This window comes from Haliaeetus albicilla, chromosome 27, assembly GCF_947461875.1.
Source record: "Haliaeetus albicilla chromosome 27, bHalAlb1.1, whole genome shotgun sequence".
NCBI classification, from domain to species: Eukaryota; Metazoa; Chordata; class Aves; order Accipitriformes; family Accipitridae; genus Haliaeetus; species Haliaeetus albicilla.
The window spans coordinates 22,711,536-22,734,613 of NC_091509.1; the positions used below are offsets into that span (position 1 = coordinate 22,711,536).

Sequence of the window (23,078 nt, forward strand, 5' to 3'; positions counted from 1 at the left end):
AGAGGTCCAGATTTTCTCTGCAGAGCTTTAACAACAAGGGCAGCTATGGCAGAACCAGAAGTGGAGTGCTGGGGACAGTGTAGGCATCAGCAAGGTATACTGCAACTGAAGAAACATGTCGCTGGGAACGTGGCAAGGAAAGCCCTAAAACATGCTGACTGAGACAATTACAAGATACTATGCTTCTCATCCTGAAAAAATGTTTCATACGGTCTACACTGATGATTAATGCTATTTATGTAGTTTAGAATGTTTCCATGTTTTTAAGTTAAAGATAGTATGACAGCTTGCAAACTCAGGACCTAAGAGTCAATGCTGCTTGTCAGAATGATCATGTAGAATTTGCTCGGGTTTCATTCATAAAAATCATTTTTACGTACCTAATGAAAATGGACTGATTTTCTTGTGTGCTGAGTACTTCCAAATCTGCCATTTGCCCTCCTCCTTTTTCAGTGTACACTCTCCATTAATCCTAAAAAACATACAGTTGTATTCTCTTCATGCCTGGACAGGAGTTCGGATCCCTAACTTGGAAACTGCTGTTGAAAAATGTTGTCTTTTGCCAGTGAAGTTTCTGGAAGGGCAGTAAATTCCCCACTGAGGGGGAAAGGCAGTGCTTTCAGACCTCCTTTGTCTCCAGGAAGTGAAGCTCATTATGTTTCCCCTGGACCACGCAAAGCAGAATAATAATCTTGTTTTGTAAAGTATGTTTTGTGTCAGGTTAACATTACTGAACTTCTGGGATGGCTGAAAACATACAAAGAATGTACAAACAAAAGACTTCCAGTTCCAGAAGCTTCTCCATTCAAATCTCTGAATGCACATAACCTAATTAGGGCTATTATAAAGAAATAAAAATTAATGAGCCACTATTACATGATCCTTACTGCATTTATATCACAGTTTGTTCATAAAGGAAACAGTCTGCTGAAGACCTGAGCCTTTACAGCATCTGGCAGTCAGCAGCGGCTGCTGAGCAGATGTGTAGCTCAGCCAAGGAGACACTCTGACCTGTGGGTATAGTTTCAGTAGAGCCTGAATCAAGACCACAGCAAGAAAGCACACCAAGACTTTCTGCTGTGTCTTTAACAATCGAGAGAAGCATCTTCCCCTCCAAAAAGTACTGATAGGCGGCCTGAGCCAGTTTTGGGTGTAGCTGCTGGATACTGAGTTGAAGCATTTCAGAACAACAGTTCACGCAAAGGATTGCACGTTCTCCAAGCAAGGCGGTTTTCTCTGCAACAGATGTCTTTTGTGGGTGGGTACCAGGCTGCACATTTGCAGTTTAAAGGCATTCTAGAGCAGTTAGATCATCACTGGGTGGCTGACTGCAGGAAGGAAACTGGTGTCTGTCGTGGTCATGAACTCCCTCCCTCTATTGCTGGCTGATTCAAATGTCATCCGTACAGCAGACCACAGCTAATGACCTTCCAGTGCAAAAAGGAGAGAGCAGGCACGGCTCCCCGTATCACTGGCATAAGACATGGTCTGTCCCATTCACTGGTGAGACTGCTAACTTTAACTGATGTTTTTGTTTCTTCTGAATAGAGAAGGCTTTTCATTAACTGCTTTTACTACTTACTATGTTGCATTTCTTTATGATATGAATTGAGCTATCTATTTAGACAATTATTAGGAAACCAATTCCAGAACAATTTTTAGTGATTTGTCTTCCAGTTCCCAATCTCATGTCAGATTTCTAGCATTTCAATCATTTTACAATTGCTAAAGCCAAGCATGGGCAAGTTTTGCCTTTCACAGTTTTGGCAGTTAGTCTTCATATTTCTGCTATGATTTTAATCAAAAAGGTTTTGGTCTGATTTTTATGAGAGTAGCTTAAGATTTCTTTGAGTCTTGTGGTCATATTTTAAAAGGGGTATAGGAGGTGAGTATATTTTTTCCTGTTCCATTATTGGTCTAAATTTGTAAAATCACAGCTTTCCTGTCACATTTTCTGCACTCAAATACTACAATGATAGACACAGACACTTCCCATCTAGGCCTTCACTCCCTGGCTTCAGGGGTCTGCAGCACACCACCACAGGGTTCAGGCAGGAATACTTTACTGTCAATTTTCTACCCACATTCTCTGGACTCGCAGACTAGGCTGTTAGCTCTGTTACACCTCTGTAAATCAGGAGCAACAACACTCACCTAAGCTGTTCCTGCTGGTTTAAGCACGATCAAAATACAGTCTTGTTGGTGACTTGTTCTGCACGCTTGCTGAAACCCACCAACAGCAAAGTACTCAGCTGGTATTAGATGTTCAGCTTCAAACAAGCCTAGGGAGAGGTTAATCACCAGATAATATTCTTGTTCTGGGAAATATTCCAGCCTAAGCTGTTGCAAGGGTTTGTGCTGGTCCAGTTATGCCCTACTTGAGTTTATGCTGAAGATTTTCCTTACTCTGCTTACCGTCTGTCTGGCTCTCTAACCGTTCTTGTATTCTCCTGCCCTCCTCAATCCCACACTTCCTGGCACCTGAAGAGTCAGTGCCCAAGGGCAGCTGAAATTGTCCCAGCCATAACTGGAAGGAGCTCCAGTGCTCTGCTGGGAGGCCTGGGGATGGAGGAATACCCAATAGGAACAAGCCCATTCTCCAAGGTTTGCAAGGCTGTTTGTGGCTGTTGCTGTAGCAACAGTGAAATGCTAACCCGGGAGCAGTCAGCTGTGTCTCTGGCCTTAATAATATGATTTCATGTAGGACATCAGACAAGAATGCAATAACTCAGCAACTCTGCTTTAGGAGTCTAAAGGAAACCAGATGAAGCTATGCAATTTTTTTACAATATCCAGATTCTTTCTGCAAGTCACCTTGTTTTATAAGTAACCATTCTGCCTGAGTCCTCTGAGGATGAGAATCTAATAAATGGGCATATTTGCATGATTTTAAGTTTAGGCTTGGCATGAAAGCTCTGGACGCTCTTTATTCGCAGAACAAACACTGTCTTATAAGCCGAGTGAGATTCACTTACTAAGTCTCAGCTTTTAACCCAGCTTGCCAAGATTCTTCCCAGTAGCTACAGCATGCAATAATCGTCACCCATTCAGTGGCACACACACCTCAAATACCGTACTCTTAGAGATCCCCATCTCATGATTGCTGGCTTTCACTTCAGCGGATTAGTTACCAGGCCCCGAAAACCTGTTTCATACAGCCAGGCAAATGCTGTAATATATTTATTTTAATAATTAAATGCTGATGACTTGCTTTTAATATAAGATGTTCTTTTTTGTTTGATTTTCTCAAAAATTGAGAACGTGTATTAATATACAGTGAATTATAAGCTTGAATGGCCTAAGACTTCCACCTAAAGCATTTTTAAAGTTGATACCTATGTGAATTTTAATCTGTGGACTGTAAAGTATAACATAACAGTCATATGCACAGTTTGAAATTTGAACTTTCTTCTGGCTTGCTATACGTGTTCCATCTAGATAAAAAATTATATGTGATCTATGTAATAGAATTTATAATTACTACAGAGGTCCAACTTCAATTTTCCATAAATATTTCATGAGTAAGTTCCAGGTCAGGATTATCTGCTGAAGACACTCATGGAGCTATTGAATAACAAAGACAGGCAGCCACCTGTGGAAAACCCATCCATAGGAAACATGGTGGCATTTGTCAGTTGAACTGGTATTTATAAATCATTCTGTCACCTGTAGCTAGGTGAGAGTATGGTACATCCTTCCACTGGCCAGATGGTTACTCCACCTGTTATCAGTCAGGATGAGAGCTGCATTAATGTAAGCAGTAAGATTACAATTTTGTGATTCCTCCAGATGAGAGAATACTTTACATGTAAACCACTGCTGCCATATTGCCAGGGCAGAGCTTAGAGCCCTTCTGACACCAAACCTGGTCCGGGTCCAGAGGCAGGATGACCCTTCTCCTCCCAAACCCCTGCGGTATTTAGTGTGGGAGACATGCTCTGGGTGTGCCGCCACACACGAGTCGTGCCAGGCTGGTTTTAGCCTGGGGACGGGCCAGCAGCGATGGCGCGTGGGCACGGCACAGCAGCAGAGTCACCTGAGCACGGCCGGTGGAACCTCCAGGGATGCTGTGTTTGGCACCCAGGGCCGCACCGGGTGGGAGCTGGCAGGTCCCACATGGCAGTCAGCGTCCGTGAGCTGGGAGCAAGCGACCTCAGAGCGCGCGCACAAACGGGGTTTGGCTGCGCAGGGACCCGGGAACATGGGCTTGCTGCAGGTTGCTGGCGCGGTGGCAGGAGGCCTGGCACGTACAAGAGCGACTGGCTTCCTAGCAGTCTAGAGCTCATACGGGCAATTAAGTCAGGCTGGTTGTCAAAGGCAGCATTTTTAACCAGAGGCACTGAAAACCTATTTGACGACTGCATCTTGCCAGATCCCGGGGTTTTGTTATTAATCTCTGCAATTGCCTTACATTTACTTCTGTGGGTAAGAGATGCCTCCAAGGCATAAGTATACTGGTGTACTGGAGTATAAAGTCGAAGAGCTTGCATTTCCTGCTCTTGCTAGGCTCTTTTGGCTCAAACACGGGTGTTTTTCCTGTATCTGAGGCAGTTGAGGAATTCAGGCAATGTACAGCATTAGGGTCCAGGGTACGGCTGGTGTTCAGTTTAGCGATGGCTGTGGAACTCAGTTATTTCTGCATTTTACTAGACAGATTGGTATAGGATAAGGCCAGAAGTAAACAAATGAATTTGCATTAATTTGGGTAAAATGGGAAGCAGGGTGGGTGATTGCGTCTCAGTTAGGACTCTGGACTTAAAGCACCACTGGTTCTAGGTAGGCCCTCCAGTTTCATCTGTGCTGAAGCTGCTTTCTCTCCCAGCCATTATCATGTAGCTAAATCTGGAAGTAACAACTGTCACAGGGACAGGCTGACAGCTTGGATTAAGATTGTTCTTAGGGTTAGGGATCTGGATGGAATAAAAGAGTTGATGACCTTAGTTTATAGATGACCTGTGTTTGGCCCATGCTAATGACAATGGCATCACCTGCTTGGTTGCTGATTGCTTTAGTGCTTGTGTCCCAGGGTTCAAAGATATCAGGTAAGTGCATTGCTAGAGTAAATACCAAGGTCCAGTTTTGTGGGATTTGTAGATCTTGGTGTATGATTTGTTGTATGACTGACTGGGATAGAATCAGGCACAAAGTAGCAGGAATAATGAGTTTTCATCTGCTCCGAGGTCAGGAGTTAATAAGATAGGACCATACTGGGATTAGTATTGTGGTTAATATCAAGGTTCATGTTTGGAGGTGCTGAAGATCTGACTTTTTTATTGGTTCTTACAGGGTCCCCTGTTTAAGTTGAGAAACATGCGACTGACTGACTGATGGTTGGTTTGCCCTCCAGGAAGTCCCTGTCGCTGAGGTGCCTGCTTGGGTGCCACTGTTGTCTGTGTCTCTGAGCATGCATGCCAGACTCTTCTAGACCTTTTCCAGCACTGCTATCCTCTTTTCAAGATCTGCAGCAGACCAGAACTCCATGCAGCACTCCAAGACACAAATGAGCAAAAGGTTGGTACAGTTACATTTTCCAGTCTCTGTTCCTTCCCTAGTTATCCCTAACATGGCATTTGGTTGTTGAGCACTGATCTGCAAGATCCCTCCCTCGGCTGGTAGTGCCTCTCAGAAATGGTAAGTGTCAGTTTATAATTAGGGAGTCTGTAATCCATAGATTAGTGGCTCCATGCTCTAAAGTCTCCATCTGTTGTACACACTGAAATCATTATATCTCTAGTCTCAGTTGTGCTCCAGGCTTCTAAAATGGTTTTCACAAGATTTTCTTTGTTGTGCAAAGCAGCTTGTTCATGGCTGTCACTTGGTGGCCAGGCACTAGAGCAGACACTGCACAATGGCATCTTGTCAGTGCGGCACAAGTCGTGGGATGCTCCTCTGTCCAAGCAGGAACAGGGCTTTGGAATGTATTTTTCTGCTGTGTTCAGGGACTCAGCCCCCCTCAACACAGAGCAGATGGCACATTGCCAGTTATTAGGGCTTTTACTATGTTTAGACAATCTCTCAAACAATGGAAAACTACTGCCATCCAAATAGGCTGCAGAGACAACACAGAAAGCTTTTAACATGCAGTCATACTTCCTTTTACACAAGCCATGAGTACTGGCCATGCCTGCCTCTGACAGATGCATAGTCTGTAACACAGCTCAGTTATTTACTCACCAAAGCCCTGTTTAAAGACTGAACAAAATGGACATGCCTCAAAGGTAGCCCAAACAGATGCAGCCTGATTCTGGCTACCATCATACTAGGGTACTTTCTACCTGGGGGCAGGTTGAAGTGCTGTCACGTACCAGGGACAGACTTGCACAAGGCTTGCCGTCTCTTGACCGTAGTATGGATAGTCTGGGACTCCCTTGCATTGTCCCATCCCTTCTATTTTCTTGTAGCCGGTGACACCTTGCAGCTGTCCCAGAGAAACATGCAGAGAGTTCTGAACCCAAAATCTGGTGTCAGAGTTCCTGTTATTGTCATAAAAATGATCTCTTGGATGGCCATGCTTCCATGCATGCACAGGAGATGGCAAAATCAGACATAACAAGTGTTGACACCTAGGCTTACCATTCTGAGTTGCATCAGTTCAGGATGCTGGTTTAATTGCACTGTACCTGCATTCCTTCAGCAGAGTACTCCTGGTTTACATCAGCAGAAGTTCAGGCTTGGAGTTTACACGGTAGCTTTCCTATACCCCTACTGATCTGGGTCCAATAAGCAGCACCCTGCCTGAAATATATTTCTAATTTTATTACCAGTTTTTAAAAGAGTAAATGAATCTCCTAGTCTGATCGCTGTGTAGCTACACAGCAATAGCCTTGTTGCGCTTCATTTGGTAGAGGGGATACTTTCTACTGGCACATGAGCTGTACTCCACTGCCTTATCTGGGAAGGATCTGCGAAGTCCTTCTGAGCCGGCCACACTGCTGTCACGTAACAGCAGGAGGCTGCTGACAGGCATCTAGGGGGAAATATGGTTTGCAGAATTTCTGCAGCATCCACGGCCAGCTAGCACACTGCTAGTATTTTAAATGAAAAAGTCCAGTGAAGCAAAGCAGCCCTTCTCAGGCAGGCAGGGTCCGATGCTCATGTGGAATCTGTGGAAATTCTGGGGTACAGAGCTACTTTTCTAGCCCTCCGACACCACACTTGTTCCACTAATGAGTTTCAACTGTGAGCTCAAGGGGCCAACTGAAAGTCTTACAAATGAATTCATTTTCTATATAGGTTCAACCGTTAACCTATACACAGTTGTCAGAACTGTAGATAGCGATAGTGGTAGTGATGAGGATATTTGTCATATGCATACACACATTAGGAACAGCAAAGCCCAAGTAGACCGTATGCAGGCAACTAGTTGGAACCCATCTACTCTTGTTGACATCGGAGCAGCTGCCTTCTAGTGGATGAAACACTGTTGCCCTTGTGTGTGAGCAGTAGGACATCAAATATGGCCCATTCTTTCCCAAATGCATCACAATTTGTTCAGTAATGACATTCTGGGCACAGGAGAGTCTCCAGAGAAGCAATTGCTAGAGCAACACTTACACTGTAGACACAGTTAGCATTTCTCTGACTTCCAGTTCTATGACTTGCAGTACCCCCTCAAGGACTCTCCAGGATCTTACTTCACTAGCTAGAGTAGTGTGCAGTAGAACAGTACAGACAGGAAAATTTTTCTAATTTCTAACCAACCACAGATAGTTTGTATGCATTCTTTCTTCTGTCAACTTTGTCCTTTAGCTAAGAAGTCCCTCTCTCTGTCAGTGTTTATCTACCTTGATGTATTTACAATGCAGACCCATGCCCTCACCATGTTGGTTTCACTAAACCAAAAAAGCTAAGCTTATTCCACAGGTCCTGTAGCACACATCTATTTTATATGCATACCTGTTCCCTTTGATTTAATCTGAATTAGTGCATTTTAATATTAAATGCCCTTTCCATTTTTTCTAGCCAAAGGAAATGAGACTGCTTGGCTCATGTTCTTTGCTTCATTCATTAATTGAATATTATTGTGCAAGGGTGTTGGAGATGAACACTTTTGAACTCCATAATAGTAGAGATCTAAATCTAGATCCAAATTTCTGTGTCTTGGACCCATTTAATGTGTTTCAGTCTTCTAAGAACACTTTAAAGATACGAGCTGCAGTGGATCTTGGGAAAGATAATTAATGTGTTTGGTTTTTTTTAAAATAAAGAATACATTAATGTACTGGGCTATTCTGTGGCAATATAATATTCTTTAGCTCAGATTTGTTGGGGATTTGAGTGTAAAAAGATAGGCTAGGTGTAAATACCTGGCTACAACTTTGCACTTTCAAAATGCGCTTTCCATTTCCTCTCTAAGACTTTCCTTGGCAATTTCCCTCCAAAAGGATTTTTTTTGTAGTGCACACAGCTTCCAAGAACTGTGCTGCCTTTCACCGCTGGGATTATGGGCTTCCCGAGCAGGGCTGCATAATATTTTGTCTCTCTGACAACAAATGCAATAAAAGCACTGCTGTTCACTGCTGCCCCAATTCCAATCATGAAGATTCTTCAAAACGAAAACCTCAGCAGAGATGGGACAAGTCCAGTCTGTTCTCCTGAACAAGAGAAGGCTGTGAAAACCCACAAGCATGCTGCACCCAGCATTTATCCTTAAAATTCCTCCCATGAATTCTTGCTCCTGGTGCGTGCTGGCACGGCTGTACCGTGACCAGCTGCAGGATACCTTTGCCACAGCAGTTCAGCCCCTTTATGTGGCTGGTGGGCCATCAACATCTGCAAAAAGAGACATTTCAGAGGAAGCTCGCCTTTGACACCTTGGGTGTCTATTTCAGAGAGGAGCTAAGTGGCTGTATTGATGTGTGGCAATTGGTACGCCTGCTCTAAGGCACTGCATTCTTTACAGTGCACATCTCGTAAAGTGGACAAGGCTTAAGCAGTGAGGTGAAGTCCCCACATGCTGAAAAGGCAAGAAGCTAGTTGTTCAGAATAGGGATACTGTAAAAGTAGGGACCTGGTAGGGGCTGGGAATGGTGGGTGTTAGAAGGGGCCCTAGAGTGGCAATGTAAACTTGGGGTTCCCAGTGCTTGTTGTAGCTTGGGCTTTGACCACTTCTCTTTTTCTTCATGTTCCTGCTGGCAAAGCTGAAGTAAAATTGTCTAGGAAAGATTTTTTTTCTTTGCTGAGGTGTCTGGTCTGATTGTGCAGACTAGGTTTTACAAACAGCAAATGTTTGCTCTGAAGAAGACAACAGAAGAACTTGACCCCAGCAGCCCCTGGAAATGGCAGAGGAGACATTTCTTGCTCCTCCTGGATGCTTTGTTGATGTGCAAAAATGGAAGGTAATGTTTCAGAAGCTCTTAAGAGTTCAGCAACTACAGGTCATCCATTTCCTCTGGAAGTAAGTACTCGTGAGAAAGCATAAACCTTATTTCCCAAATCATAACCCTTACGAGGGTTAAAATGGAAGGAAATTTAGTTTTCCACTCTGTTTCTTCTGTCTCCCAGAGAAGGTCACTTTTCATTAGCCTTGCAGGTACCAACAGAAAACAGCTCAGTATGCATTTTGAGTGGAGGTTTTAATCCACAAAGCAGGAGCAGAAGCCTGAATTTGAGAGTTGTTATCTTTCCTCCTGACAGACCTGGCTCGTATTTTCAGGAGTTTTGCTTACGTGGCTGGTTATCTCCGCTTCACCCAGTGCTTACAGGAGACTGTAACACCAACTTCATTCTCTTTCACATACAGGAGTCATACTGTAATTGATGACCATTTAAAGTTCATTTTAAGCTGAGAAATTGCACAGATCTGGGGGGAGGGGGAGGATTCCAAAGGGTCTAAAGACTGTCAAAGAGCATGACCTAAAATGTAAACTATATTTAGTGCTCGGGAATGACAGTGGAAAACATTACCAGCACCCGAGGATGGCAAAGTCTGGCAAAAAAAGAGACACGTTTCTGTTTTCCATCACTGCCGTTACTGGTTTGGGTTTCTTTTTTACCCCGCTGAGCTTCTACCAAGTGTTTTTCCAAAGCGGTGTGCTTCTACTCTACGCAAACCGCCCCCCCAGCTCTTGTCTGTGCCAGTCTGCACCGACCCGCCCGCAGCTCCCTGCCGGTAACGACCGCGGTTCCTGCGCAGCCCTCCGCCCGAGTAGCAGCCCCGGCTTCAGCCCGGCCCGGCCCGGCCCGGCGCGGCGCACGCAGCCGCCGCGCCGGCGAAGGGACCGACGGCCGCCGGCTCCAGCTGCCGACGGCCGGCGCGGGGGCTGCGGCCGAGAAGCCGTTGGTGCGGCACGTGACCGGCGGGCGGAGCCCGCGGCGGCGGCAGAGGGAGACACTGCCCCCTGGCGGCCGGCGGCCCCGCCGCGCGGAGCGCGGGGAGGCGGGCTCTGCGGGGTCGGGCGCGGCTGGGCCGCGTGCCTGCGGCCCGGAACCGTCGTCGTCCTTCCCGCGCGGAAAAGCGCGTTTGTTGCCGCGGCCTCGGTGGAACGGGCGGCTCAAGCTCTAGCTGCGGCCCCGGGGGTAAAGGCGGAGCTGCCGCGGTGAGCGCAGGCGGGCCCGGGAGCGGCCCTGGCCGGGCGGCGGGGCTCTCCTCACCAGGCCGCGGCCGCCGGCGCCCGCCCGTGGCCTCTGAGGGGCGCGCGGCCGGCGCTGACCTCGGCTCCTCGAGCGTCCCGGGGGGGCGGGACCTGCGGGTGAGTGACAGCTGTCGGTTGCGGCGGGTCCCGCCCTCCTAATTCACACCGCAGGCGCTCCTTGGTGACACAGGGAGTGCAGCGCTTTGGGGGGGGAAGAGAGCGTAAGCCCGTGTTGCGGACAGTTGCTTGTGGCTGCGCTTGTGCAGCTTCTCTGCAGCGCACGGCTGACCCTGATCCTTGTTTCACAGGGAGAGATGCACAAAGGCAGGTATCGGCACTGCAGAGCATCGCGAGACTGTGAGCAGAGAAAGGGAGATTCTGAGGCCTTTCCTTTTTTTTCGAACTGGGGCAAGAGTCAAATAAGGGTCCCCCCATACACTCTTCTTTCTCCCCAAACTCTAGCAAAAAGAAGGCAGCTGCTTCTTTTTTTTTTTTTTTTTTTTTCTGCACAGGCCTAGCAAAAAACCCAGTAAATTCCAACTTGGGCCCATGCTGAGAAAGCTGCCTGCCTTCCCCTTATCAACAAAGTACTTCAGGATGTCCATTCAAGCTTTTTAATAGATTTACGTTCCAGAGTGTGCTGTGTTACGGCCCAACCTCTCCAGCCGTCCTCTCCTTGGGTGGCAGGCACATCAGAGGGAGACAGCAGGCAAGGAAGGCGTGTCTCTGTTGCTCAGCTTTAACATGGTTCCTCCAAACAAATTCCAGACAGACACCGGATATATCCATGAACGTAAAGTGAGATTTTTTTTTAAAAATGCTGCTGTTTTATTTTTTATACAAACTAAAACACCAGAGGTCATTGAATCCTATATTAAATACATAAATTAAAAAATAACCATTCATAAAACTTTACATACAATAAGGATTCTCTTCTACACGTTAATACATATAGTACAGATACATGTCCAGTGTTTATCAAAGGGTCATTCTGCCAAGTCCTGTACAATTCTGTTCTGGAATAGACATCAAAAAAAATTGGGAACAAAAAGTATATATAAAAACACACAGGTGCTGATGTGAGGGTGGGCAGGGGAAAAGAAAAAACCCTTTGAATCCCAGCAACTGTGTGGCTGTTCATTGAACCTTGCCCTAGTGAGAAGGAGAGCCTGGCCTATTCAGTCTTCATGGCATGCCATGGAATGGAAAGCTTCAGGGGTTCAGAGGATGTTTCCCACCGAGATGAGGGCAGGGAGTTGGAAAATGAAGCATGTCTACAAAAAAGTCTCCATGGTCCTCCAGGCACATCAACAAGGGAGGATGGAGCTGTGAGCCAGGCTGATAATACTGCAAGAAGCCCTATTTCCTTGCACAACCCCAACTGCCTAAATTCATCTCACCTAACTCGGCCCCCATCTGAAGTGCTTAAACTGAAAGAATAGTCATCAAAATCTCCTGACTTGGGTCAGTGGAGAAAAAGCAGCAAGTCAGATTTTGGTCAAGCTGACTTGCACTAAGTTATGTGGCTCATCTACTGCTTTGATGGTATGGATAGCCTGGAGTGCTGGTACTCCTGCTATGGCCTAGGATGGAATGGATGGGAGGAATCCAGGGCTACATTTGCTGTCCTCAAAGGCTGCAATAAATTGATTTTTAGTTTGCTGGTTGGTTTGGGGGGGGGGGGGGGGAGGAGGTTGGCTGCAGTGACTAATTTGAGAGAGGATTCTCAATACTTTGCCTCAATGAGTGTCAGGAACAGCAGAAAGCCTGGATAAACAGCTTCAGGACAGAGAAGGGGGGAGAACCCAGAAAAACAGATCCAAAAACTAGTTGCCCATGAGATGTAAAACTAAATCACGAGGAGCATACCAGTTGTGGCAGCTAAAAAAGTCTAGATTCAGTTCCCCATACCTAGATTGGAAGTATACTTTCATAAGCTATAGCAACGATTTACTATATACAATAGGGAATATATATATGTGTATATATGTATATATATGTACATATACATATATAGATACATGTGTATTTATATATACACACAAACATCAAACTTATTTTGATCTAGCTGACAGCAGAAAGTTTGTATTATGTCAGCAAGTGTGTTTTAGGCATGGCTTATGCTGCAAGGGGAGTAAAGCAGCTGTTGTTCAGCTCTCTGCAATCTTTTAAAAGTTTGCAGACCAAGATGAGCTGTGGACTGTCTACCACCTTCCACCCCACCCTGAGCCTTGGAAATGGAGCACCTGCATGCGTATGTATTCAGTAAGAGGAGGAGAAATGATGCAAAAATGACAAATAAGATGTGCATACCATGGCTCAGGGGGCCTAAATGATGAAGCGTGCCACAAGATCAGTCAGGTTATGTTCTGAAACTAGGTACTTCTATCTGTCTGTGAACCTTCCCTATGACTGCCTGAAAGAAACATTTCTAGTCCTCTTTTTTTTTTTAACCAAAGCAGAGGCAGAAGTTACTGCACCATCACAGAAAACAGGTGCTGCTCATTCTTTTGCAAGAAGAGTTCAATGTTTTAATAGCTGGCCCTAATGCTAGGGAAAACAGTTTCCAGCCTGTATTTACTTGCAGGACACTGCAGCCAAGTGGTATGAAATGAACTGGTGCTGTAACAGGGGAAAAAACAGTGAGAGGAGGAAGAGGGAATAACCAGGGAGGAAAACCCCCTTTTTGTAGCTAACAAGATGTTGTAAAGTTGCTTAGTGATCTACAGATGTCACAGGTGTGGGACGAGACTCTCAAAGGGCCTGACTCCAGAGCTTCAGGACTGAACTGCTAGCAGCACTCTTGGAAAGCACACGTAGGTTTGGGCCAACCTTATCCACAGATTCTTCTGCGGGGGAATAAGAATTTGAACAAAGAGCATGCAACGTACCTGCATTCATTTAACATATCTGCCTACAAATCTGTTTTTTAAAAAATGAACCAACAAACATACAGTTGGTGCAGAATTCAGTAAACCCCTTGACTGAAACAGACTGCTTCAAGAAGATGTGGTCATTCTGTAATTTAAATTAATTTTAAGGAGCAGGAAAAAAAAATCACTTACTAATAGCTTCTAACCTTTGATGGAAGGCTTAACACAATCTCATGGCATGCAAGAAATGAGGATATTAGGAGCCTTTGTGGAGAAATGGAGCCCAGCATTGCAATCCAGTTGGGTGAATGGACACTAATGATTAAAAGCTATTCTGGCCAAAAAATATCTGTGAGGGGCAGGCATCCTTGATACTTGAGGAACTTCATCCCTGCTATGGCTGAGGAACTGCTTTTGACCTGCTGAGTTGCTGTGGCAAGTTACTTCATTGGTTTGTGCCTCAGTTGCTTCATCTGTAAAAATAAACAAGCAAACAAAGGAAAGACTCTTTGTAAAGCACTTTTAAAGCTTCTGATGGGCAGAGTCTGTGTGCGTAAGATGCTGGTACACGAGCCCTGTTTTGAAGGTTTAAGTAATGCACAGGCTGTATTCTGGCCCTTAGTTTTCTATTTTGTAATACAGACATCCATTTCTCCCAGTTAAAATTAAGGCTCCATTGGGGAAGACACAGCTCAAATAAGGAGCCTTGCCACAGGAACCTGAAGTCTAAACAGGCATGACTCCATTTCCAGGGAAATGAAAACAGAGGCACAGAGAAGTGCATCGTCATGCCCAGCTCATACAGCACATTGGTGAGAAAAGGGAAGATGGGTGCAGCTGGGCTGGTTTGCCGCCAGCAGGCACAGGACCTTCACAATGTTTGCTGCAGGTGTGGCACTCCTCAGGGTTCTTACTGACTTACTATAGTCTTACTGACTACAGGGGGCATGGACCTGTGATGCCTCAGGGAGGCACCAGGACTGGGTTCCAGGCTTGGTGATTAGAGAGGTAAGTAATGCTTTGAAATGCAAACTACTTCTAGTTATTTTTATGTGTGGAAAAATCTAAACAGGCTAACAATACTTCTTACTTCTAATAAGGATGTGTTCACACAGCTTTTCCCCATTTTTGGTTTATGTGTCATTGATCAGGAAGCCAGCTAACAAAGTCAGTTTGACAAGCCAAACCAAAACATTTGTTCCAAGCTGGGACAAAACAGTTGGAAGCTGATGCTTTGTGGAACATACCACATGGACAAGGGGGTTGGCTTTTTCCCCCTCTGTCCTCCAACATATTTCTTTTCTTTCTCAGAAACTACTCTGTAGGTCCAATCCAGTGATCCTCAGTGTATTATTCAAATAGTAAAACCAAGTATAGTCATTATTATCTCAATGGCAGTCTTTAAAGAGTATGAAAAGTATCTGACAATAGACAGGCTGTTCTTCATGGAGGGAGGGTGAAGAGAGATAAGGCTACAACTGTCAGAAATCCTCCTTACGCCAGACACCCTCTTCTCCCCTTCCTTTGCCGAGTAGGGTGATGCTTTGTTACGATCTGAAGCGCAAAACATGGTGCCCTGTCTTGCCCATCCTGCAATAAACCAGAATGCGTTTTCCTTTCTTCCCCCCACATTGCAGCTGTCATTTGTTCCTGAGGTTAAAACCAAAGAGGGAGAGGAGGAGTCCCTGCAGTGAGAAAGCCAGACAGTTCAAACTGAATGCTTTGTTGTCAGCATCTCTCCACGGCTTGTAAGTATTTCTCCTGCTCTGTCCTGTTAACTTTTGATCGATTTGTGGGATGACAGTGTCACATTTAAACGATTGCCCTGCACAGCAGGGATAAATTTTTCTGTTTTAACTTTGGTTCCATGCCCAAGACACACTGACTTGATCAGCTGAAAGTGGTTCCTTCCCTTTAAGTTCTTCCTAAGTGATGTAGGTTCACAGTTTATTTTTCTTCCCCTTTTGTAATTTCAACATATAGAATTTCATTAGATGCAGCATATATCATAGCTTGAGACAGGAACTGTCAAGTAACAAATCTTGAGTGATGGCTTTAAAATACAAGGTGGTTGCAGTCTTGGCTACAGGTTGTTCATTTTTATACTTTTTAAAATAGGTGTAAACAATGTTCTCCTCATCGGTGGGGTGGAAGCATTTGCCTTTATAAAGACTTATCTGTGTGGTCGGGCACTCTAAAGATAAAAGAAAAAAAGAACATCTGTATCAGATAAGTGAGAAGTTCCTCTACCTACGTATCCCAGCTAACAAGATGCAGTCTATCAATCAGAAAGTTGAAAAGATCTGTTCTTACAGTTATCAGCATAAACTGTTTCTGTTTGTCCGTATTAAAGGCATTTGTGAAAATTCTGGGTATTTTGCCAAGCCTCTCCATTTAACCCTATGAAGTACAGCCCTCTGGTCCATAAAAGTCCCCATGGGCATCTTCAGATGAATAGTTACACATCAGTTTCAATAACTCTTGAACCAACACTGCAGCAATAAGGCAAACACAGACTGCTCTTGTTCCGAGGAAGCCTACCCTACCTATGGAAAAGGATTGCAGTTCCCAGGTTCAAAAACAGGGGAAAAAAGGGCATATTTTGTCTTTGTTCTCTCAGCATTCAAGCCTATGTGGTAAAATTCACTGAGTGCAAAATCCATGTAGGCCAGACTTCCCTATGTGATCACAAATAAGTGAATGCGTATATTCACAAGCACAGAAAAAATGCAGGTAGGAAAATCCCACATAAACAGGAATTAGAGAGCTTCTGGTCTGGATACTATATATTGCTGCCCATGGTTTCATTCATGCTTGTCCTTCCTTATCTGAAAAGTACAGCAGTGACTGCTGTGCTCACTCTGAGAAAGAAACCAGAAAGTATAATCTGCAATTGCATTGTGGTTTGCTCTCATCCAGTTAAAAGGTTGGTAAAGGATAAACGGCAGCAAGGCACAAATGAAACCAAAGACCTTCCATCATCACATGGCTTCCTATGTACATTTCAAGGATGCATTGTGCTTTTTGTTTGTTTTATCAAGGATCTGTTTGAAGTCTCTTATGATACGGTTAACAAAGTTAACTTGCACCCAGTGGAAGTAAAGCAATTTTGCAAAGATCCCCCTGATGATAAATATCTCAGTAGTTCTAAGAACCAGAAATCCTGATAGCACACTCCCCATGCCATGCTCACTCTTGCTGAGTTAATTCAAATGTCAAAGTCACCTGGGTAGGCAGGTGGTTTTTAAAGTGAATGGGAAACACATATCAATGTTAGTTATTCTCACTAATTCCATGTATTCCAGCCTCAGAAAATATGACCTTGCTAAAATCCCTCTCAATCTTGCCAACACCATTCCCAAATTGCTTCTGTCTCGAGATTTCCCCTCAGGCATTGAAGGGTAAAGATCCCACGAAGGGAAATAGAGGGGGTGAAGACTAAGATCAGGCAGAGGATAAGGATCTAACAGCTGCTTACCACTGCCTTGTGTTTGAGGAATTGCTACAAGACTTGATACTTTGCACTTGTAGAGTGACTTGCCTTGGTAAAACACTCTACAGATATCATGCTTGCTGTGATGCTGGGCCTGCTGTAGCTGTCTTTACAGTTCAAGGGAGTTGACAGCAACACAGATCCTCTGAAAAAGCATCGAGTTTATATATCCCACACACACATCTCACCCTTCAAGATTTTTCCATTTTCATAGTCAATGTCCCATTCCCTACATCACTATATCTCCACCACTATCATGGCTACTTCCTCTGCCATTCAGCTCACAGGAATCCATCTTCTTGTTCCCTACCTGACATTCATAGCCAAATATGCAAAAGCAGGATGGGAAAGGCAAAAGAACCATTCATCTCCTGGGTGGTCCTAGGAGTGGCACAACACACCAGCAGGCTCTCTGGGGCTGTAAACCACATTTCAGCTGTCTCTGATGCTTCTTGTCCTCTCTAATGGGAGCAGAGACATAAGTCATTCGAACCAGACCCTTGTGCACTCCCAGGGCCAGCCTCTATGGAGCAACAGTGAATCCAGCGAATGAAACTCTTCTCATGTTGGTGCTGTAGTTAGAGCAGCCTTCCTGGGCTCAGTGAAGTTACACCAAAGGGATTTACACCTGCTAAGCCTTAGATGTTGTTTAAAACAAGCAGAAAACCTACTGAAGGAGATTGGACCAGGGAGAGGGTGGGGGTGGAAATGAAGTCTTGACACGATCCCTAAGGGATCTATGTAAAACCCCAGCAATGAAATCGGCCTCAACACTGCTCTGGTTCTGTTGCAGCTGTGACAGTCCTGCTAGTCCTAAAAGGGGCAGAAAAATGCTTACATTTCTTTTGACTATTAGTCCTACTCAATGAATGTGCCAGTGAAGAGCGCATCAAATTAGCTAGATGTCACCGAGCAGCCACATGCAGGTAGAACAATGACTGCAAGTGAATAATAATAAATCTGCTAGAATTTTAGGAGGAATGTAGAGTTCTGATCTTAAACACCTCATTAGCTTTTCTAACCAGCCAATACCCACCCTCAAATTAGGCCAAAAGGGCACAAGTGTTATCAGCAAATGTGGAGGTTTTGCTGTATTTTTTTGATGGTCCTGATTCTTCTCCTTCTATATATGCGGTTCTCCCTGTCCTGCTTTGAGAAGAGGGAAGGAATGGCTCTTCTGCAAAATTCAGTCTGCCTTTGAATACATTACAGAGTTAATTGTGAGGCTGTTAAAACACATTTTTTCTTAGCATGCAGAGACTGAAATGTTACAGGGCACTTGAGATATCTTCACAGGCTCCAAGACAAAGAGTTAATCAGCACTGCTGGAATTCCAATGTAACAGAATAATGGGGGGGGGGGGGGGGGGAGTGTTTCTATTTTGGGAAATGCTTATTTCAAAAGATACAGGTATATACCTGCAGTTCCTGAAAAGCCAAGTGACTCATCCATGTTATGTTATAATTCTTAGTTCGTCTTCCTTTCTCTTCTGTGCTAGCATACCAAAACCATGCATACAGCCTCAGGAAGCGTACACTGACATTTTTGTCCTGGGACTAGGGATTTCCTACTCTAAGTTCAATTACAGGTGGATTAAATTTTTCATGTGAATCATCTTTTTCTTTTCTAAGGAAAAACATCATATCTATAAACATATAAACAAAAGTTATTTTTATGCATTTTTGTGGATCTTCTTGGCATTTGCATCTACTACTGAGGAGTTTTTTTAAACTTCTGAAAAAATTTATTTCAAAACTAAAAACAATTAAAAAGATCAGGAAGATGAGTTCTGATATTAATGAAAATTTTATTTTTTATTTCTCAGGATGTATGCTCTACTTCAAAGACTTTACTGGGTGCTCCATCTTAAGAGACAGGATTAGGAAAAAATGTTCAGTAGTTTAATGTAATGAATGCATTTTTAATCAAGGTGACCTAAACCGAGCAAGGGATATCTTTTGAGGCACATTTTCAAAGAAATAAGAACCCCTTCCCCATTTCCAACTTTTCTTCCATCATAGCAGACACCAGCATTAGTAAAACTAGGATGTATAAACTTCTTACTAATTCTGTAGCTGTACCAGAAGAGGCAAATATTCAGTAGAAAACCAATTCCATACCCATACAGGTGGAAAATATAGGTGCAAACTGTACATACAGAAAATTCTGAACCTCTTATTGCCCCAGTTTTTTCTCATACACTTCATAAGGACTTTATTGTAGCTGTGATAGAAACTGAAAAAGGACAACAGTATAGGCAAATGGGAAAAACTCATGCAGACAGGTTTTTGCAAATGTATCAGTTCCCTGTGAGTTTTCAAGGCGCACCTTAAATCCAAGACTTTCTTTTTTTTTTTTCTTTTTTTTTTTTTTTTTGACTCTCCCTCTAGGTTGGCTGCTTGTTCTGGACTCATGATTCTGTGGTACAGCAAAAGACAGAGTCATATAAAATTATTTGCTACTACTGTGTACTGTGAATATTTTGGTTTCTTAAAATTAGCCTATATGTAATTTGGCTGTTTTAGAAGACTTCCTGATTTTTTTCCCTACTGTGAATAAGCAAGAAACTGTAAAATCAAATTTTCACCAGTCATGGCCACTCAAAACATCTCACAGCTGCTGTGCTGTGTCATCGTTCCCCAAAATCCTGCGGCAGGAGCATTAGTAAGTATGCAGTCATAACTTAATCTGTTTAATGTTCAGTGGATCAAGGCAGTATGTTTTAAATAGTAGCAACTCTATAATGATATTGGCCATTGTTTACAGAAGCTGTTATCACTGATCTGTCTACATTCCTCTGATTCTTTCTTATGGTTCATTCCCTATTCAGCCCAACCTCCATATATATTGCTGCCTCAGCCCATAAAAACATTCTTTTTGAGGTCTGGCCAGCCAAAGAGGCAGTGGATTCCAGCTGATGTGGCTAATTCTGAGAGCTCTCTCTGCATCAGCATGAAACTGCAAAAGAAATCCTTGATCTAGCTGAAATGAAGCTTCCCTTAGAAGGAAAAGGAAAACTCACCAAACTGGACCCATACGACTTGGTTATAATCAATACCTTGAATTGCACCTGGAAATAAAGGCTGAGCTAATACAAATGGTGGAAGGGCATGACGAAACATCTTTCACACACAACTGTATTCTCAGCTTGCCTCAAGTGCAGGGCAGAAGAATTTACTCATTGACATAGCTCAAGCTAGAGCTAAGACATACAGTGAGAAATTTAATGGTATGGGTCTGTCCCCAAATCAGAAAATTTTGATCTGTCATTACATGTTCTTGAGTCCTTAACATAACATTATCTAGGCTGTGTTCTACTTCTGTTATCTTGGATCCAAAGATCCTCCTAGCCCAGCATCCTGGTTCTGAAAGTGGCTAGACACAGAGGGAAAGATGTGAAGGCCATGCACATTATAGTTCCCCGCTTTATTTCCCCATCTTCACATTGCTTTATGAGCTCTGAACTTTCAGCTGCTAAGCATGCTGTGGCAAAGACTTCTTTACAGCCTACATCATTAACTATCAATTTTTGTTTACTTTAAACTTATTACATTATAATTGCTTGTACTGGAGAAGACAGTGAATGATAGCAATCTATCCATCCATCCATCCATTCTATGACAAATTTTCTAGACCTCTCTCATACCTCCTTTTAACACTGTCTTGCTTTCTGAGCAAGAGAAATCCTTCCATCTCTCTGTCTCCCTCTTCCTGTCTCTCAGCAGCTGATCATTCTTCCTTGCCCTCCTCTGTATCTCTCCTATTTCTGGGCACTAAGCTCTACCTGTTATAACCTCCTGATCTATTTCCCGAGTGTCAGTTCAGAGCCCATCATAGTGTGTATATGGTTGAGATTTACAACTGTTTTCCTTCTGCATCGCTTTGCAAACATCACCATTGAGTTTCACCTGTAATTCTCTTGGCTGTTTGATACTGTGAAATTCTTGTTAGCTTTTATTTTTACAATTCTGAATAGCACAGTATCACCAGCAAGCTTTGACAATTCACTTACAAGTACATTGGATAGTGTTGGTCTGACTGCAACTCCCTGTGGCAACTCACTAGTGTGATGATCCTTTGTTGTGAACTATTACAAACTGACAACGACCTGCTGAATTCTCTGACTCCAGACATACACAAGAACACACAAGGATGTGATCCTCAGCTCTGTGCAAGAAGCGCTAGCTTTGAGGAAAGAAACAAAATAGTCTTACCTTTCCAAGAGGCACATTGACATCAAGGCCAAAGAATAAAGGCAAGAGAGAAGAACAAGAATAGAAATAGAAACTGCAGAAGAAAAAGAAGATTGCATAAAAACTAAAGGTCATGGCATTGTAAGCATCAGGATTATTTTTGCGCTCTGTAGGACAATTAGAATAACTATGTGCATTCAGAAAACACTGTATTTCCCTAGTTATTTCTGTAAGTACCATACTACCTCCTAGGCTTAGAAAACAGATCTTATTAATTTTGGTGATGAATTACAATTGGCACCATATTGAAAGCCTGAGGTATAACTGTCACTATGAACCACCACGGGTTGACTGAAGTCACAAAGCTGGTTATCAAAACCAGCATGGGTGATATTTTTAAGTGTGTTAAAAAACAGTACCTGCAATCCATGCTGGAAATAGCCTGGAAATAAATATATATATATATATATACACACACACACACGCATAATATCAAACCCTAACCATTAAATGTTTAAGAATCTATTTTTGGATGTCTCATTTGAATCATGAATGTGTTGTCTTTGTTGTTGTCATTGACATCTAAGAGATGAGAATTTTTGTGAGTCAAAAGCTCTTTTGAAAATTGACACTAAGAAGTCTCCTATTCAAGGTCTTCATTTGACCATGGCATAAGTTTTGCTTTGTTTTTTTTTTTATTTTCACCACAGATTATCATCTGTTATTTTTCCAAGTTAATATATTAGAAAGAAAGACACTGAGTCCTTGTAGCACAAAAATATTGAAAGAAAAGTGGAAAGAATTATGTGTATCAAGTTTTGCATTATGCCCACTTGTTTCACTTTAGGAACATACATACAAACTGAAAGGGCTCATTAGCACTGCTGTCACTGTACTAATATAGCCATTATTTCATGTTACAATTTACACATGGACATTGATATTTACTAATGTAAATACACTGGCAAGGCTACCACTAGAGATGCATCTTACACCAGTCTGGCACTTCTAGAAAAGACATTATTGGTAGCAGTACACTGTGCCCATGCTATGATCTTTTTTCAACTATCCTATCTAACCTAGGTACAAGTAGCAAAACTCAATGTGACAGTTGGCCTTATTCACCTAAAAAATGCAGTGCATATTTTGAGAGAGAGAGAGAGTGTGTATATATATATAGTATATATAAAGAATGTGCATATATAGTTCTTTGACAGTTCAGTTTAAGGGGAAGATTCTGGTATCGTATTTATACTGCATAGTCAATTACAAGCTTCAATAAAGATGATAGCATGAGAACCTGAGTTCCCTTGTCTTGCCAGATAAGGACAATCTTCAAATCTTCACTCAGTTTCATTCAGTCCTTCCTGCTTGCTAGCCTCATCTTGCCTTTAGTGGAAGTACTGCCTGTCTACCAACACAGCACTTAACAGTCAAGTAAAGGCTTCTTCATTTGGTACAGTATTATCCACCATAATTAAAAGTGTTTGGCATTTATTTCCTCAAATGAAATGTTGTGGAGGAAACTCTTAAGATTAAAGTCTGTATATACTGAAACACAAATTGAAAAGAAAGCATAGTAGACCACCACCAGCAGGTCCACCTGATTCAGCTAAACAAAAAGGTCATGTAGTTCAAGAGAGCTAGGTCATTACTTTCAAAAAAGTTGATCGGTGTGCTTCAGAAGCATAACAGAACCAACCTTTTCCTCCAGATCCTTAATTTGTCTCTTTTGGATGTCAGTTTTATCTTCCAAATCTCGGATCCTCTGGAAATCAGAAAAGAAAGCATCTAGACTAAATTCTCAGTAAATTTGCTCCGCTGAACAAGTAACTTAATGTTCCAAGTGCCAAAAGCCTACAAATTAACAAATCCATTTCTTTGGCAGGGATAGTCTTGTGTAATACCATGACTCCGTCCACTAACCTGACCTAACCCCAACTTT

General features: G+C 43.2%; 1 protein-coding gene and 1 long non-coding RNA gene across 7 annotated transcripts in view; one reads left to right on the forward strand and one right to left on the reverse strand.

Moving 5' to 3' along the window:
• The first annotated feature begins 10,375 nt into the window (after positions 1–10,375).
• LOC138682335 (uncharacterized) lies at positions 10,376–20,130 on the forward strand. 2 transcript variants are annotated; one of them, XR_011322440.1, is made up of 3 exons: positions 10,376–10,691; positions 15,085–15,195; positions 19,331–20,130. It is a non-coding gene; the product is annotated as an uncharacterized lncRNA (long non-coding RNA). The 2 variants fall into 2 exon arrangements; XR_011322439.1 differs by lacking the exon at positions 10,376–10,691 and adding an exon at positions 14,248–14,455.
• JAKMIP2 (janus kinase and microtubule interacting protein 2) overlaps positions 11,433–23,078 on the reverse strand; it is a 70,775-nt gene continuing 59,129 nt past the window's right edge. For 3 of the 5 annotated variants that reach the window (XM_069772543.1, XM_069772539.1, XM_069772540.1), the window contains 3 exons: positions 22,836–22,901; positions 21,155–21,227; positions 11,433–15,641 (listed from right to left, as the gene is read on the reverse strand). In XM_069772543.1, coding sequence (XP_069628644.1) covers positions 21,177–21,227; positions 22,836–22,901 — 117 coding nt within the window. In that variant the 3' untranslated portion in view covers positions 11,433–15,641; positions 21,155–21,176. The remainder of the gene's footprint in view (positions 15,642–21,154; positions 21,228–22,835; positions 22,902–23,078) is intronic. The other 2 variants (XM_069772541.1, XM_069772542.1) reach the window with 2 other exon arrangements.